Genomic DNA, 16,592 nt, shown 5'->3' with positions numbered 1-16,592 from the left:
CTCAGGAGGGTTATCAAGTGGTGCAGAGATCAATTGGCCCACAGACTTTTCATGTGGGATGTTGCCGTGTGTAATTGAGGGAGGGGATCTGGACTGTGTGCCAGCATTGGGGAACGAGACATGTGTCCTGGCAGGTTCGAAAGCATCGTTTGTCGTGACCTGGATATTGCACTGTGGTGTATTGGAGGCTGGAGTTGCAGACTGTGGGGCTTCCTCAGTGATGTCAGCAAACGGTGCCAAGGACCCGTCGTCCACAATTGTGTCCTGTGGCACGTGGCTTTTTTCAGCAGAGACCACAACACTGGCCTCTGAGGCTTTGCTGGTTTTCTTGTTCTGGGGTCCACAGGTGAGTTTACCAGTTGCCTGCTTCTTAGACTGAGTGTTCTTGTTCTTGTGCAGGGCAGTGGAGGCTGTGGTGCCAGGCTGCAGTTTCTCCTGGGGATGCTCGGCCTGTGGTGCCAGGCCAGAGGCACCTGTAGTCTCAGCATGGGCAATAGAGCTGTGCCCGGGGCATGTGTGGAGCCTTGCTGGCAGGCCTTCCAGGTTTTTGCTTTCTGCCTGCGAGCCTTCCTCAGGAGTCTTCATGAGAGGTGCCGAGGCAGAGATGACCACACTGCTCCTGTTGGTGTCTCTGTGCCACTCCCTGGACGTAGGGGCACTGGTCCTCGGGTGTTTCTCGGGTGATTTGGCAATAGACAGCTTGGCGAGTTTGTCCACCATCTGCTGGTACACAGTGTTGCTGAGCTTGCTGGATTTGGGGGCTCCGACCTGTGTGGCTGAGTTGTGCACGTGTTGTGCCGAGGAAGGTGAGCCCATGACCTTCCTCTTGGGCATGGCCCAATACGGGCCTTGAGAAGTGGGAGATCTGTCTTGGCCTCCCTCAGACAGTTCTGCATGTTGTGCCATACATGCATATTCAGTCGCAGCCTTTTTCTTCCGTCTGCCGTCCCTTCGTGATGCCCTGGAGTCTCGAACTCCAGCCTGGAAGTCTTTGCCGGTTGTCTTGGCCTGTGGCTCCAGAGCCGGGGTTGCCACAGACTTCCCCTGTGAGATTGTTTTGTATCTTGAAGAGATGTATTCCTTCTTGGTTGGGAGACCATCCTGTGGCCTTGTCTCAGTGGTTAGTGGATATGTTTTATGGGCTGGAGTTCCCACACTTTTCTGGGATTTTTTTCTGAGCATCTTGGAGTGGAATGCTTTTTCTTCATATTCTTTCAGGAGGGTTATTACTCCCTGCACATCTTCATTTCTGGTCTTCACTTGTGGTGCTGTGGCAGGGGCTGCTATAGCATTCCTCTTCTCATCAATCAACCCGTGGGTTGCTTCCTCGGTGCGTGTGCTTGCTGGCAGGCCTTTGTCAGGGTTCTTGTCATGTTGTCCACTGGTGGGTTTAGCTGCAGAGCTCTCCAGCAGTATGCTGCTGTTGGTTGCTGTGAAGCCGCTGGTGCCAGCCACCTGACCTTTTTTGCAGGTCTTGTCATGTAGTCTACCACCATGTTCGCCCTCAGCCTTCTGTTGGTTGTTGCAGGGCTCAGTAGAGGAGGGGACCCTGTCCTCCTGCCCATCTCCAGAGGTGTTGGCATGTGGTGTTTGGAGAGGTTTGCCCTCAGCCTTGGCCTCTGGGATATCCCTGTGGGGCACCCTGGAGGCTACAGTGACCCCCTGAGTGCGTTCCTTAGTGGTCTTGGCCTGTGATGCCCTGACAGGAGCTCGGACCCTGATTGCTGAGAGCCTCCAGGGCCCCTTGGTGGAGCTGTAGGAGCTGGTGCTGGGGTTGGACTTGGTGCAGGTCACCCTGAAGGGGAACTTGGGTTCCCTCTTCTGTCTCTCAGGTTTTGGGGTTCTTCTCAGAGGCCCAGACCTGGGCACAAAGGAAGCCATGCCATCTTTTACATGCAGGTACCTAAAGGCCGAGGAGGTTCTGCCCCTGGCGATGTTCCTGTGAAGCGCTCTGTAGACTGAGGCCCTGAGCAGCCGACCTTTCTTGCATGTCTTGGTCCGTGGCTCATTGGTATTTTGTCTGGCAGGCTTCTGTGAGATGTTCCTATGATCCATGTAAGAGTGGACTCTGTTGATTTGGCCTTCCTTGGGGGTCTTGTTCTGTTGCTTCCATGCAGGTTTGGCCCAACCAACAGCCTTCTTTTGTAGGATGTTCCTGTGGGCAAACCTGGTGGCAGCGATGCCCACCTGAGGGCGTTTCTTGAGGATCTTGCCCTGTGATGCCCTGACTGGAGCTCGGGACCCGATTGCCCTGAGTAGCCAGGTCTCCACGTTGGAGCTGTAGGAGCTGGTGAGGGTGTTGTGCTGGGTGTATGTCACCCTGAAGGGGCATTCGGGTTCCCTCCTCCATCTCTCAGGATTTGTAGTCTTCCTCAGAGGCCCTGGCTTGGGAACAAAGGAATCCAGGCCCCTATTGACGCTCAGGTGACTGACAGCAGAAGGGGCCCTGCCACTGGCCTGGGAGCTACTGTCCTGTGTGTCCTGCTCATTTGAGCCTATGGGGCTGCCCTGGGCTTAAATGCCCTCTCATTGCTGCTTGTAGGGCCCCTCTCCTCTGGGGCGCGGCCTGATACTGCCCTCTGCTGAACCCAAGCCAGGGGCCGGGCCAGCGGGGCCCATAGATAATGCAGCAACTTCCACAGGGCCTGCTGCAGACCCTGCTGCAGCGCTTGGGGCACTGCTGCAAGGAGTGCCAGGCAACCCCTGGCAGCAGCCATCCTGAGCAACGCAAGGCCTGCCTCTCCAGGTCCAGCGGGTGTGGCCTGGGGCGGCAGCAGCTGCTTCCTCTGAGGACCACCTCAGAGGAGAAGGTTGGAAATGAGCCCATTGAGGGCTGAGCCCTCAGAAAGCAAGAGGCTCCCGGCCTTGTGGGGTGGGAGCCCCTGCCGCTGGCGGCGGGGGAAGCCTCTGAGAGCTTCCCCCGCCCGCCTGTGGACTCAGTTCAGAGAGCAGATAGGTCTGGGGAGCAGGGTACTGGATGTGGGGAGTAGGGTACTGGATGTGGGGAGTAGGGTACTGGGTGTGTGGAGTAGGGTACTGGGTGTGGGGTTGATTGGTCCGAGGGGCTGGGCCCCTACCGGGGTCAAGCTGCACTGAATGCCGGGGTTCCTTCCTTGGTCCTGAAGGTGCACGGCGGCGCTCAGTGTGGGGGGTGCGTTCGACGCTCTTGGGAGCTCCGAGACGTTTCCGTTGGAGTGTTGAGGGCGGCGCGAGCACGGAGCGAGGCGGGTGGGCCGCGGGGCAGAGCTGGCGCGCCTGGGGCGCGTGGGGAACCCGCTGCCGCCCGTGGTCGTGACAGCGAAGGGCCCTGGCTGCTGTGGGGCGCTGGCGGCTTGACGTGGTGGACAGGGGCGGCCGCGCCTTCCCCTCAGGCCAGGGTTCCCCACTGAGATCCAGAGCACAGAACTGCTTCTCTCTGTGCCTTGGCCCTTGACTGCACCCTGCATTTCGCCAAGTGACATGGGGACCTTGCTCCAGCCCTCCTGGCCTGCAGCGAGCTGGGCTTCACCCTGTCTCCTGCCCTGGCACCTGCCCATGCAGCCCCACTCCTGGGGATTCAAAGGCCTTTGGAGGACCAAGGCAGACCTCATGCTTTCTACCCGCTTCCGGCTTCCGGCTTCATTCTCTGCTTCCTGTCCACTGGGTCCATTGTGTGCTTTCCCGCGGGGAGGCCTCCCAGAGCTGTGGAAACCAGGGAGGGCATCCTCAGGCCAGGTTTCTTGCGTGCAGGCATGGGATGCAGGCAAGAGAGCAGTGAGCCTAGCTTCCTCATTCAGCTCAGTGCTTTCCACACTGCCTTGGGCACTGGGCAATGTGCTTCCCGGGTAGCTGCTAGGAGTCCCAGGACCGGCCAGAGAAGCAGCAGTGGTGTGGCCAGCCCATGTCTGCTCTTCTGCTCCTGGAATTCTGGCTGCAAGCAGAGGAGCTGGGTATTCTGCCTGGGACAGGGTGGACCAAGCAGGCCTTCAGGCTGAGGGAAGGGAAGGCAGCTCCTTGGGCCGCAGCAAGAGAACCACCAAGTAAAGTCCTTCTCTGTGGCTCTTTCCCACTTGGGACTGAGAAGCATTTCACTTGTAGAACAACAAAGAAGTGCCAGAAGCTTGCTGTGGGATAGCTGATTGAACACTCCTATTCACACACACTTACACACTCAATTGTGATGTTACTGTTGTAATGTTTTTTTTTTAAGATTTATTTTTATTATTTTTTTATTGGAAAGTCAGATGCACAGAGAGGAGACAGAGATTTCCATGATTCACTCCCCAAGTGAGCGCAATGGCCGATGCTATGCCAATCCGAAGCCAGGAGCTTCTTCCGGGTCTCCCACACGGGTGCAGGGTCCCAAGGTTATGGGCCGTCCTCGACTGCTTTCCCAGGCCACAGGCAGGGAGCTGGAAGTGAAGCGGGGCTGCCGGGATTAGAACCAGTGCCCATATGTGATCCCGGGGCGTGCAAGGCAAGGACCTTAACCACTGCGCCACCGAGCCGGGCCCCACCAGCCCAAATTTATAAAAATATTTCATGAGGTCTAAAAAAAAAGAGAGAGAGAGAGAGAAAACATGTACAATTACCACATGCGCTGGCAGAACAATAAAATGCATTGAGTAGAAGCAGCATTTTCTTTTAAAGATTTATTTATTTTTTGGAAAGTCAGATATACAGAGAGGAGGAGAGACAGAGAGGAAGATATTCTGTCCCATGATTCACTCCCCAAGTGAGCGCAATGGCCAATGCTATGCCGATCTGAAGCCAGGATCCAGGAACTTCTTCCGGGTCTCCCACACAGGTGCAGAGTCCCAAAGCTTTGGGCTGTCCTCGACTGCTTTCCCAGTCGACAAGCAGGGAGCTGGGTGGGAAGTGGAGCTGCTGGGATTAGAACTGGCGCCCATATGGGATCCTGGGGCGTTCAAGGTGAGGACTTTAGCAGCTAGGCCACGCCGCCAGGCCTGAAGCAGCATTTTTGATGATGTGATCAGTTATTGCCTAGCAATAATATCTTCAATTTCATGTTCTAGGTTCACCAAGTGAAAGAAATGATTGGCTTGATGGGGAAGAAAAGCCCAAACAGACCCAACAATGCGGGTTTCTTTCAAGAAACACAGTTCTCTACAAAGAGTCCATGCAAATGGGAACCAAAAGCAGGCAGAAGAAGGTGCACATTTATCAGACCAACACTGTAACAAAGGACATAGAAGACCACTACACAGTGATAAAGGGATCCAGTCAACAAGAGAAGGCTCAGCAAATTAAGCAATACAGTGGAAATAAAGTATAAATCAGTAAGAGACTAGAAACTATAAACAGATACATGGAGACCAAATAACATGGAATTGAATGAATGAGAGTTCGTTAAGGAATCAAAAGGGAAATTTTAAAATTTATAAGTCCCAAGGTTTGAAAGAGTAGGTCTACTTTGTCACATTTATTTCCTTCCTTTTGATTTTCAAGGTTTGTTCATTTATTTGAAAGGCAGATTTACAGAGCAGGGGAGAGACAGAAAAAAATCTTCCATTTGCTGGTTCTCTTCCCAAATGTCTGCAACAGCCAGAGCTAAGCTGATTCCAAGCCTGGAGTCAGGAGCTTCTTCTGGGTCTCCCACATGGGGGCAGGGTCCAAAGGCCTTGGGCCATCTTCTACTGCTTTCCCAGGTCACCAGCAGGGAGCTGGATGGGAAGTGGAGCAGCCTGGACCTGACTACCTTCTTGAACTGCCATGCCAGTCTCACTTTTTATTTCCATACCAAAAACAAACAAACAAATGATCAAAAAAAACACAGACCTAGGGGTGTTAACTGCAGCCTCCCCCTATTGATCAAGACAAAGTGAGCTTCCACCTAGAGTGGACACAAACTCCACCCACAGCAAGGACACAGTGTTAGCCTAAGCAGCCTGCCATGGGGAGTTTGCTTTACTGAAAATTTCCATAGATTTCTCAGAAACGACCAAGGGTGCATAAAACAGAAAATTGAAAAAACAACTTTTTTTTTCGGGGGAGGGGGGAGTCAGATAATACAGAGAAGAACAGAGACACGCAGAAAGATCTCCCATCCATTGATTCATTCCTCAAGCAGCTGCAACAGCCAGAGCTGAGCAGATCCAAAGCCAGGAGCCAAGAGCCTCCTCTGGGTCTCCCAGGCAGACGCAGGGTCCCAAGGCTTTGAGCAGTATCCAACTGCCTTCCCAGGCTGCAAGCAGGGAGCTGGATTGGAAGCGGGGCTGCTGGGATGTGAATTGTCACCGGTATGTGATCCTGGCACATGCAAGACAAGGACTTTACCTGTTAGAATGCCACACCGGGCCCCCAAAAGAACAACCTTTTAAAACTGATGCAGTAAGTCATTACACAAAACTCGTTTCACTGATATTTATGTGTTTGTGTGAGTCTTTAAACCTATACTTTCTTCTTTATTCAAATTCAGAATGAACTGTTTTATATTGCTTATTATTTTCATTGACTTGAAGGGCAGAGAGAGACAGAAAGATATCTCCTGCTTGCTGATTAATTCCCCAGAGTGGGTGTAGCCAAAGCCAGGAACCTGGAAGTCCCTCTGAATTTCCCACAGGGGTTGCAGGTGTCCAAGCACCTGAACCATCATCCATTGCCTCCCAGGATGCCTTGGTAAGAAGCTGAATCAAAAGAGGAGTAGCGGGGACTCCAGTGGGACTCTCGAGATGGGATGCAGGCATCTCAATGGTGGCTTCACTTGCTGCACCAAAACAAACCTTTGCTTGATAGTGACTTAAGGGCAATATCCTAAAACATGATATGATTTGCCAGTGTATATAAGAATTGCCATTTCAACTAACCTGTATTAGATTCTTTAAGATGTAAATCAATTCTACACAAAATGAAAACACATTTTTAATATTAAGTTGGTGTGAAAAGGAAAAAAAAAAAACAGTAGACAAGTTGAATGAGGCAGTTTTTTTAAGAAGGAAGAAGCACCAGCTCTAAGACCTCAGCACACTCTTTGTGGAAAGCAAAGAGAAGGGAGGAACAAAAACAGCTTCACCTGCTTGTTACAAAGTTGCCTGTCTTCCTGGAAACTTTTAGCTGTCTGCCAGGAAGAGAATCTGGGCTGATGTCATTGGCTGAGGCTCACCTGCTTGTTACAAAGTTTCCCAGCACAGGAATATTGCAGTCCACTCTCCCCCAGGCCACATTTCCTTTGTCTAACAACAGGGAGGAAGACCCTTTGTCTGATGATTCACTCCTCAAGCGACCGTAACAGCCAGAGCTGAGCCAGTGCAAAACCAGGAGCCAGGAGCTATTGTGCGTCTCCTACCTGGGTGCAGGGTCCCAAGGACTTGGGCCATCCTCCTCTGCCCTCTGCGGCCACAAGCAGGGAGCTGGATGGGAAGCAGGGCCGCTGGGATTAGAACCAGCGACCACATGGGATCTCGGTATGTGCAAGGTGAGGACTTTAATCACTATGCTATCACACTGGGCCCAAGAGAAATACATCTTTTTAAAAGCCACTTTATTTTTATTTGAAAGACAAGAGTTTCCTAGAGGAGAGAGAGAGAAGTCCACTGGTGCACTCCCCAAATAGCAACGGCCTGAGCTGAGCCCATGTATTACTTCCCTATTTCAGTGTATTCTGAGGGTTGATGGAATGGAAATTATTTGCATGTTTAAGTTGCTGCACGTGGATAATGTAGTGCAGTTCTCATGCTTGTTTTCAACTCTCTGAAAAAGGATTCGAACCCAGAGGAGGATAACGCAGCCGTAGATCTGCATCACGGGCATTCTCCCATTTCTTTGCAAGAGCCCCTACCCTGAATTCAGGAGCATTTCCCTCTTACAGAGCCTAGAATGCTGAGCTCTGGAAGGATCAAACTGTTTCATCATTTAATAGACGGCAGACAGAAGCATACAGTTGTAGAGATCTTACACGCCATACCATCTCTCACTTGCTCCCCAGTGAGTTCCTTTCCAGTAGTTGTGTGTCTGCAGGTTTTGTTTAAGATTTATTTATTTTATTGGAAAATCAGATTTCTAGAGAGAAGAGACAAAGCTCCTCCATCCACTGCTTACTCCCCAAATGGCTGCAATGGCTAGAACTGAGCCAGTCTAGAGCCAGGAGCCTCCTGCAGGTCTCCCACATGGGTACAGGGGCCCCAGGCTATGGGCCATCCTCTACTGCATTCCCAAGCCATTAGCCTGAAGCTAGATGGCAAGTGAATCAGCTGGGACATCAAACCCACTTGGATGCTACAGTTGGAGGTGAAGGATTAGCCAGTTGAGCCATTGTGCCAGAGCCACATCTGCCGATTTCCAGAAATGACTACTTCTGGAAAGGCTGAGTGAGACAGAGCTCAAAGCTGCTGTTTTGTGGCTTTACCAGGCAGAGTGACAGAAGGAGGGAGACACAGATTACCATCTGCTGCTTCCTTTCCCATCTGGCTGCAGCAGCTGTGCCAGGCAAGCCGGCTGAAGCCACGAGCTCTTCTGGGTCTTCCATGTAACTAGTTGTTTGTTATATAAAAGCCACATTAACTTGTGGAGATTGTGTTAGTTTTGTTTGCACCCACTGTATTAGATTTCCTTACTGTTTTGAGTCATTTCTCATTTGCTTTCCTATTTTCAGGTCAAAGATAAGTATAAATACTATTAACCATAAATAATGATCAACAATGTACACATAATCATCATTTTTTCTTTTTTAAAAAATATTTATTTATTGGAAAGTCAGATATACAGAGAAGAGGAGAGACAGAGGGGAAGATCTGCCATCTGATGATTCACTCCCCTAGTGAGCGCAATGGCCGATGCTATGCTGATCCGAAGCCAGGAGCCAGGAACTTCTTCTGGGTCTCCCACATGATGCAGGGTCCCAAAGACTTGGGCTGTCCTCAACTGCTTTCCCAGGCCACAGGCAGGGAGCTGGATAGGAAGTGGAGTTGCCTGGATTAGAACCGGCGCCCATATGGGATCCTGGGGCGTTCAAGGCGAAGACTTTAGCCGCTAGGCCACGCCGTCAGGCCCATAATCATTATTTTCATGCCTCTTAGTATGTTCTCTTTTCTATTTCGCTGGCTGATACCTGAAAAAAAAAAAAGTAGTGACTGAATAGCAGGATCCTCATTGCAGTCTTGGCTTTCATGGAATGCCAGCAGTGGCTCTAGCTTTCAGCTGGGATTCAGGTGGCTTATGTTCAGAAATATTTAATCATCCTCATCAAAAACAGAAAGTAAATAAAATATAAGATTTTGGTGGGGAGGGGGAGAAAACCATGGGTGGTAGACATCTAACTTGATTTCATTCTACTTAAATAGGCAGTTTCCTGAACACCACTTATTAAACAGTCTGTTCTTATTTTTTAAAAGATCTATTTTTGAAGTCAAAGAGAGGAAGAGAAAAGAGAGGATTCCTTCATTCATTGGTTTGCTCCCTGGATGGCTGCAGTGGCCAGCTCTGGGCCAACCCAGGGCCAACCCAGAGCCAGGAGCTTCATCCAGGTCCCCCATCTACATGGCAGGGACCCAAACACTTGGGCCATCTTCCACCCCTTTTTCCAGGCCATTAGCAGAAAGCTGGATTGGAAATAGAGCAGCCAGGACACTAACCAGTGCCGACTTGAGATGCCAGTGTTATAGGTGGCAACTTTATCTGCTTTACCACACATTGTCCCATTGTCCTCATTTTTAAAAAAGATTTATTTACACAGGCTGGCACTGTGTCTGCACAGGCTAATCCTCCACTTTGTGGTGGCAGCATCACATATGGGCACCAGTTGATGTTCCGGCTGCTCCACTTCCTATCTGGCTCTCTGCTTGTGAGGGAAAAGCAGTGGAGGATGGCCCAAGTTTTTGGGACCCTGCACCTGCGAGAGAGACCAGAAGAAGCTACTGGTTCCTGGCTTCAGATCAGCTCAGCTCTGGTCTTTGCAGCCACGTGGGTAGTGAACCAGCAGATGGAAGACCTTCTTCCTCTTGCCTCTTTTTCTCTATAAATCTGCCTTTTCAATGAAAATAAATAAATCTTAAGAAAGGAAGGGAGGAGTCATGGCGTGCTGGCCTAGCATCTAAAGTCCTCGCCTTGAATGCGTAAGGATCCCATATGGCACTGGTTCTAATCCTGGCAACCCTGCTTCCCATCCAGCTTCGTGCTTGTGGCCAGGGAAAGCAGGCGAGGACAACCCAAAGCCTTAGGATCCTGCACCCTCATGGGAGACCTGGAAGAAGCTCCTCACCCCTGCCCTTGGTTCCGGCATAGTTTCATGAATTGTGGTGACTTAGGGACTGAATCATGTAATGGAAGGTCTTCTTCTCTGTCTCTCCTCCTCTCTGTATCTCTTACCTTGCAATAAAAATAAATAAATCTTTCTAAAAGAATAGAAAGGAAGAAAGAAGAAAAGACAAAAGGAAGACCCTAACATCCTTGTGTCTGGGCTCAGTACAAAGGGTTCCCCTTTCATGAAAGAGTTACAGAGAGAGAGAGAAAATCCCCTTCTCATCACTGGTTCACTCACCATGTGGTCATCATGGCCAGAGCTGAGCTACTCTGAAGCTGGAGCCAGGAGCACCCTCCAGTTCTCTCATGTGGGTGCAGGGCCCTTGGGCCATCCTCACTGTTTTCTCAGGCCATTAGCAGGAAGTTCAATCAGAAGTGGAGCATCTGGGGGCTCAGTGTGATGGCTCAACTGGCTAAATCCTCACCTTGCAAGTGCCAGGATCCCATATGGGTGTCAGTTCATGTGTTGGCTGCTGTGCCTCCTATAAGCAGAGAGCTGGATTGGAAGTGGAGCAAGCAGGACATGAACTGGTGCCTGTATGGGATGACAGTACTCTAGGTGGAGGCTTAGTCTACTACACAGTGGCACTGGCCCCATCCACTTTGTTTTAAGAAGTGTTCTTCTACTGGTTTATTCAACAAGTGCTGCAATATCCAGAGCTGAGCCAATGCAAAGCCAGAAGGCAGGAGCTTCTTCCAGGTCTCCCACGTGGGTGCAGGGTCTCAAGGCTTTGGGCTGTCCTCTCCTGCCTTCCCAGGCCACAGGCAGAGAGGAATGGAGGAGCTGCCACTTATTCCTGGTTCCCAGGACTGGCCTGTGCTAGGGGATGCAGGCCCAGAGACTCTTTCTAAGGCAGCTGTGTTGGCATCAGCCTTCCTTTCACTTACAACTCACTGCTTCCAAGGGGGAGCAGGAGGGCTGTGTCTTTAATGAGAAACTGCAAAGGGAAGGAGGGAGGGACAGAGGCCTCGGCCAGAATCACTCAGCCAAGGGGCTCAGCCCAGAGCAACAGATGGCTCGTGCTCACTGGAGGCACTCAACTGTCTCTCTACTTTCTTCTGGTCCTTCATCTTGAGTCCAATGTCCACCCTTTTCTCAAAGAAGTTGACCAGCACAGACTCCGGCAGGATGGAGGCCAGGATCTGCTTGAAGGAGATGCACCAGTCTGCGTCCATGGTGTTCCCAATGCGGGCAGTGGCTGTGGGGTTCTCACACTGCAGGGAGCCCATGCTGACCACTGAGTAGGAGGACATGGATATGTTGTATTTGGTTTCATCATCAGACAGGAGCTGGGAGGGTGAGCCCTGCCCCTCTCCACTGCCCCCCTCTACCACCGTCTGTCTCTCCTGTGGCACTTTTCCAAGGTGGGTGTCTCCACCAGCTTTGGTCCAGGGGTCCCCCGTGGCTGTCAGCTGGCATTCCTGTACTGGGTCCTGATGGGATTCCCTTGCAGGTGACTGAGGGTCCCCCGTGGCTGGCACTCCTGTACTGGGTTCTGAGGGGGTTCCCTTGCTGGTGACTGGGGATGCCCCATGGCTGGCGGCTAGAGTTCCTGTACTGGGCCCTGAGGGGGTTCCCTTGCTGGCAGTGGGGACTCATCCTCGGTGGAACTGCACTGGTCCCTGCTGGGAGTGCCACCCGTGGGCTTCTTGACACTGGGACTGAAGAACTTCCCCACCTCACTGATGCGGAGGAGGCTGGCCACTGTGGCAATGGCGTGGTACAAGTCCTGCTCCAGGGGGTCCTCACTGAACATGTTGTATAGCGTCTTGCACAGCTCAATGAATTGCTCCTATCAAGGGGGAAGGCAGAACAAGGAGATGGTAAGATGGCCCTGGTGTTCATTCCATGCATGCTGCTGGCCACTGGAACTGGTGCCAGGATGTGGTCCTGTTTATCGGCGCCAGACTAGTGCTCTAGTCTTACTTCACACACGGGAATGTGGAGGCTCAGAGTCGGGAGGGACCTAAGCAGTCACTCTGCCCTGCCGGGCTCTCCCCCTGCAGTGGACAGCAGCTCTGAGCTGGGCTCTCTGCTCCGACATGTGGTTCTGCTGTTGGGGATGCATGGCTGTGTGAACCCGGCCTTGACCATGGCTTCCTCCCTGGGGTCTGGCCTCACCCTTGGCCTTCTAGCTCCTGGGTGAAAGCGACTTCAACTCTGACCTTCAGGGAAGCTCCCAGAGGGTGCTGCTGAGGGGGTGAGGGTGGTCTTGGGTCTCTAAACCACATCCTGGCCTGAGAGAGGGGTGAGACCACCCATTCCTCAGGCTGGAGAAGGCTTAGGCTCACAGGGCCCCTCTGGGCATAGCCAGGGCCAGCCCAGCCCAAGCACTAAGGGCAGGCTGTAGTTCAGGGACTGCCTCTGGCTACTTTCTGCAGCTGAACCCAGGGGTTGCCCCTTCCTGCCTGGGAGACCCTTGGGAAGACAAAGAAGCTGCTGTCCCCAGAGAGCAGGAAGTGGAGAGCAGACAAGCCTGTGTGCACAGGGTGCCTGGGCAGGGAGTGTGAGGAAGCAGCTGTGGGGTAACCTTCCCCAGGGCTGCTCAGACCTACCACTGTCCCTCCACCTGAACAAGCGGTCCCTGTGCAAATGGCCCCTGAGCAACAAGCTCCTGACTTTCCAGAATCCTCACTGGGACTCCTGGGCGCTCAAGTGAGCTAGTGAGTAATGAGTGCCACCCTGTGTGGACCCTGGGGCGTGGTGCTGACATGGCATGCTGGGCCCCGGTGTCCCTCAGGGTTCTGCAGAGGTGTCTGCTGCAGCCTCCAGCCTGGCCCACCTGGTTCATTTGGGGCAGATCCTTGATGGTCTCCTTCTGAGCCTCTCTCCTTGGCCCACATGCGAAGGTAGAGTCGGTAGTCTGGGGGGCTGGTCCCCTTCTCCTCTGTGAGTCAGGAGGAAAAGACATTAATCTCGGCCTGTCATGACAGAAAGAGGGCTTGAGCTTGGGGTCAGGGGGTGGGATGGGCCCTGTTACAAAGCACCTGCATCTGGGGAGGTGCTGATGGGGAGAATGCCCTGAAGAAGGGATGGCTCAATGGGATGAGGATGGTCCTGAGGCTGTGTTCTAGGCTGTGAGAGGTTGGCCTGAGGAGCTGAGAGCTTCACAGGGGACACCAGGCACCACAGGGGACAGCAGGGCCTCCAGCCAAGGTCACTGACCTTCAGGGCATGCCTGTCAACTGGGGGCCAGGCAGTGGGGGAGCTTTGCAGAAGTGACTGGGGATGGACACAGCCCACATGAAACCCCAGACCTCAGCCCTGAGACCCTGAGAATGGCCTGTACCTGCTCGCTTTTCTTGGGTATCCTCGCTTCTGCTTCCTTCCCGATCTTCCTGTGGTAGTGCCTCTGCCAACCAGGAAATAACAACATGGAGCACATTCTTCTCCAGCTGGGACTGCAGCCCACCTCTGCCGAGGTCCAGCCTGTGCTTGTGCGGGAGCAGCCCCGGGTTCTGGTTCCCTGCACGGAGCCTCCTGCTTTGGCCTGACCCTGAGCTCTGCCCTCCGGCACCACCGTCAAGGAGGGCCTGGGCATTTCCCCACTTGATCACTGAAAGCAGCAGCAGCTGTATCCCACTCCGTTTTTGCTTCTTTGTTTTCTTTTTCCAGAAGACTACAAGTCTCCCCCATATGCAAACAGCAATGCGGTGTGATGGACAAGCCTGAGAACTGATGAATCCTGTGGTTTCGTTAGGAAAAGGTCACCTGCGTGGGATCACACCTATGACAGCTACACCAGGAGGGAAGGAACTTGACAGACATGAACCCTGTGCTCAGCACATCCGCTGGAGGAGGACCACACTGTGCGGTTCACGTGTGAACATGAACCTGGGGAGGAACAAGCTGCCCTGGTCTCCCAGGCCTGCTGCCAGAAGACAGGCGAGGACAGAAGTAGCCCAGCCCTCAACTGCCTCAGTGAGCGTGGGTGACAGTGCAGGGCCTGGGGTGCTGTGGGGTCTGAGGTCAGGGTTCTGCACCCAGAAGCACACAGCACAGGAGCCTCTTCCATGTCTCCCATGTGGCTGCAGGGTCCCAAGGCCTTGGGCCATCCTTGACTGTTTTTCCCAAGCCAGAAGCAGGGAGCTGGAAGGGAAGTGGAACAGTCAGGATATAAACCAGCACCCACATAGGATCCCAGTGCATACAATTTAGCCACTGGACTATAAATCTTAATTTTTTTTTCCTTTTTGCCTAACAGTCAACGCCAACCTAACTTGAATCCAGTGCCTAACTTGAGTTAGTCTGATCATTTGGAAGAAAGTTTCCCTTGTCCTGGGGCTACTGAGGGGATAGCACGTCCCTGGAGCTGCAGACAGCCATGGACTCTGCAGGAAGCGCAGTTCAGAGAACATCAGATGGTGAGAGAGTGTACAACACTGCATCTGAGTCCCTGGATCCAGCCAGGCCTGACACTGTCTCCCTCAACTCTGCAGTTCCTTGAGCCCATGAACTTCTGCTGTAAGCTGCCTTGTGCTTTCTAAGGGAGTGTTCTGCCTAAACTCCAACAAGGCTTAACTTCTACCACTTAGACTTCACAGCAAGTGCATGCACGGATGCTTCCAAACCCCTTCTCTTCCGGCAGGAACCTCTGTGCTGAGGATGCTCTAGGAAGACAAGGTCACAGTTACAGGTCCTGTCCCTGTTCTCGGCTCTTACCTTAAACACCATGTAAAGGTCTTCCAGCTCTTCAGTGGAGAAGCCAGTGTCCCCAGGTATGGCTCAGACCTAGAAGAAAGAGACAGGCTGGGCTGAGGGACTCTCAAGTGCCTGTTGCAGCAGGAGACAGATTGTCACAGGGACCAGGGCAAAGGCACGAGCTGCCCCTCAGTGTGGCAAGTCGGCCATCCCACTGAGGGCAGGGCCTTGCCCTGCTGGCCTCTCACCACCCAGCCTGCCACTCAGTGCAAGCTCCCTGAGGTCTGTGCCCTAGTGGGCTGAGAGTGGGGGACATGGGACATTGTTTAGTTCCTCCTGTCTGGACCTCTGCTGTGACCCAGGTGCCAGCTCTTGGGAAGGGGTCCTGAAACCACCAGCCAGCTGCTCTCAGTCAGCTGGAGCCATCCGTTTCTGTCACTTGTGACCTCAGAGTGTCTGAAAGGTTTGTGGGGGGCACTGGGGAAGTGGGAACGAGGTTGGCAGTCAAGAGACCACGAGTAGATCCTGTGGCAGGGGCACCTGCACCCATCCAGGGATGTGGAGGATGAAGGCTGGAGGCAGAGGCACGGCACGCAGGTGCTCAGAGGGCAGCTGTGGGATGCTCGGGGCGAGGGGAGGGGACATGTGGGAGACAGAGGGTGCTATGCTTTGGGCGAACGGGGCTTCAGACAGGCTTCCCACTGGCCCATCTGGGAGCAGAATAAAACGACCATGTCCTCTCCCCGCCATGCCCCTGCCTGGTCCCACACATCCTAATGCTGACACTGGTGGTGAGGCAGCAGGGGAGTGTGCGTCCTGCCCCACTGACAGGCCTGAGTGGGAGCCCCCCACGCCCACATACCACGCTCCTCTTGGCTGTGTCCTCCAACGACTGCATCACTTTCAGCCTGTTTAAACCGCATCTGCTCAGTGTCGCTGGCCCGCAGGCTGCTGAATTTCTGCAGGCAGGTGGGGATGATTAGGTGTGACAATGCACAGCCACGGGGTACAGGGCTGTCACCCCCCACACCTCCCCACTGAGTGCTGACCTCATAGGAGGCTTTGAGGAGGTCAAAGATGTCTGTCTGTGTGGGAGGCTCGTCTCCACTGGTCAGCAAGGCATGGAGGTGTGGCACTGGTGGGGAAGTACTCTGCTCATTGACCACATTGTCCAGACATCTGTGTGGGGAAGGGGTCAGACATGGAGACCACTCATAGTTATGGCAGACCCTCCAGGAGGATAGAGCGTGCCCCAGCAGGTACCCTGGCAAGTCAGGGAGCTCCCCTCAGGCCTCAGGCCCTCCCTCGCATTAGGCTCTGCACATGGAAGGTGCCGGGCTATCTTTTGGGACTCCATGGGCAGGGAGCCCCTTTATGTATCCAATTGGAGGGATGGTGTGCTTGTCCTGGCCACGAAGAATGAGACCAAAGGATGGAGTCTCAGGAGAGCCAGGAGGGGTCCGCTGTGGCCGTGTGTGCAGCGGCCCAGGTAACCTGGCTTGTTTAAGGCCACACGTTGGGATCTAGCCTGGTCAGGACGCCCTGTCCCCTGCTGTGGTTCCTGAGCAAGGCCACACTGTCTTGGGTAGGAAATGCATGGCAGGCAAGCTGTCCGGACCTCAGGGTGGACACACAGCTACCCAGCCCAGCTCTCTGGAGGCACCGTGGCTGTCCCTGCTGTGTGGGAGCATCCCAGGACAGGGACATGCATGTG

The 16,592-nt window shown here is 53.3% G+C and overlaps 1 protein-coding gene across 1 annotated transcript; it reads right to left on the bottom strand.

The window, feature by feature from the left end:
- Positions 1–10,860: 10,860 nt before the first annotated feature.
- Positions 10,861–16,235, bottom strand: LOC121164595 (TBC1 domain family member 9B-like). Its single transcript, XM_040992732.1, is given in 10 exon segments — positions 10,861–11,694; positions 11,820–12,029; positions 13,020–13,065; positions 13,067–13,124; positions 13,527–13,939; positions 14,766–14,968; positions 15,741–15,789; positions 15,791–15,837; positions 15,928–16,057; positions 16,231–16,235. Coding segments are annotated over 10 exon segments (1,623 nt in total). The 3' UTR covers positions 10,861–11,232.
- Between the last annotated feature and the right edge of the window lie 357 nt (positions 16,236–16,592).

This window comes from Ochotona curzoniae, unplaced genomic scaffold, assembly GCF_017591425.1.
Source record: "Ochotona curzoniae isolate NIBS_2020 unplaced genomic scaffold, NIBS_Ocur_1.0 contig_1039, whole genome shotgun sequence".
NCBI classification, from domain to species: Eukaryota; Metazoa; Chordata; class Mammalia; order Lagomorpha; family Ochotonidae; genus Ochotona; species Ochotona curzoniae.
The sequence above is the reverse complement of the archived record's forward strand: the minus strand, read 5'-3'. Positions and strand labels throughout refer to the sequence as shown.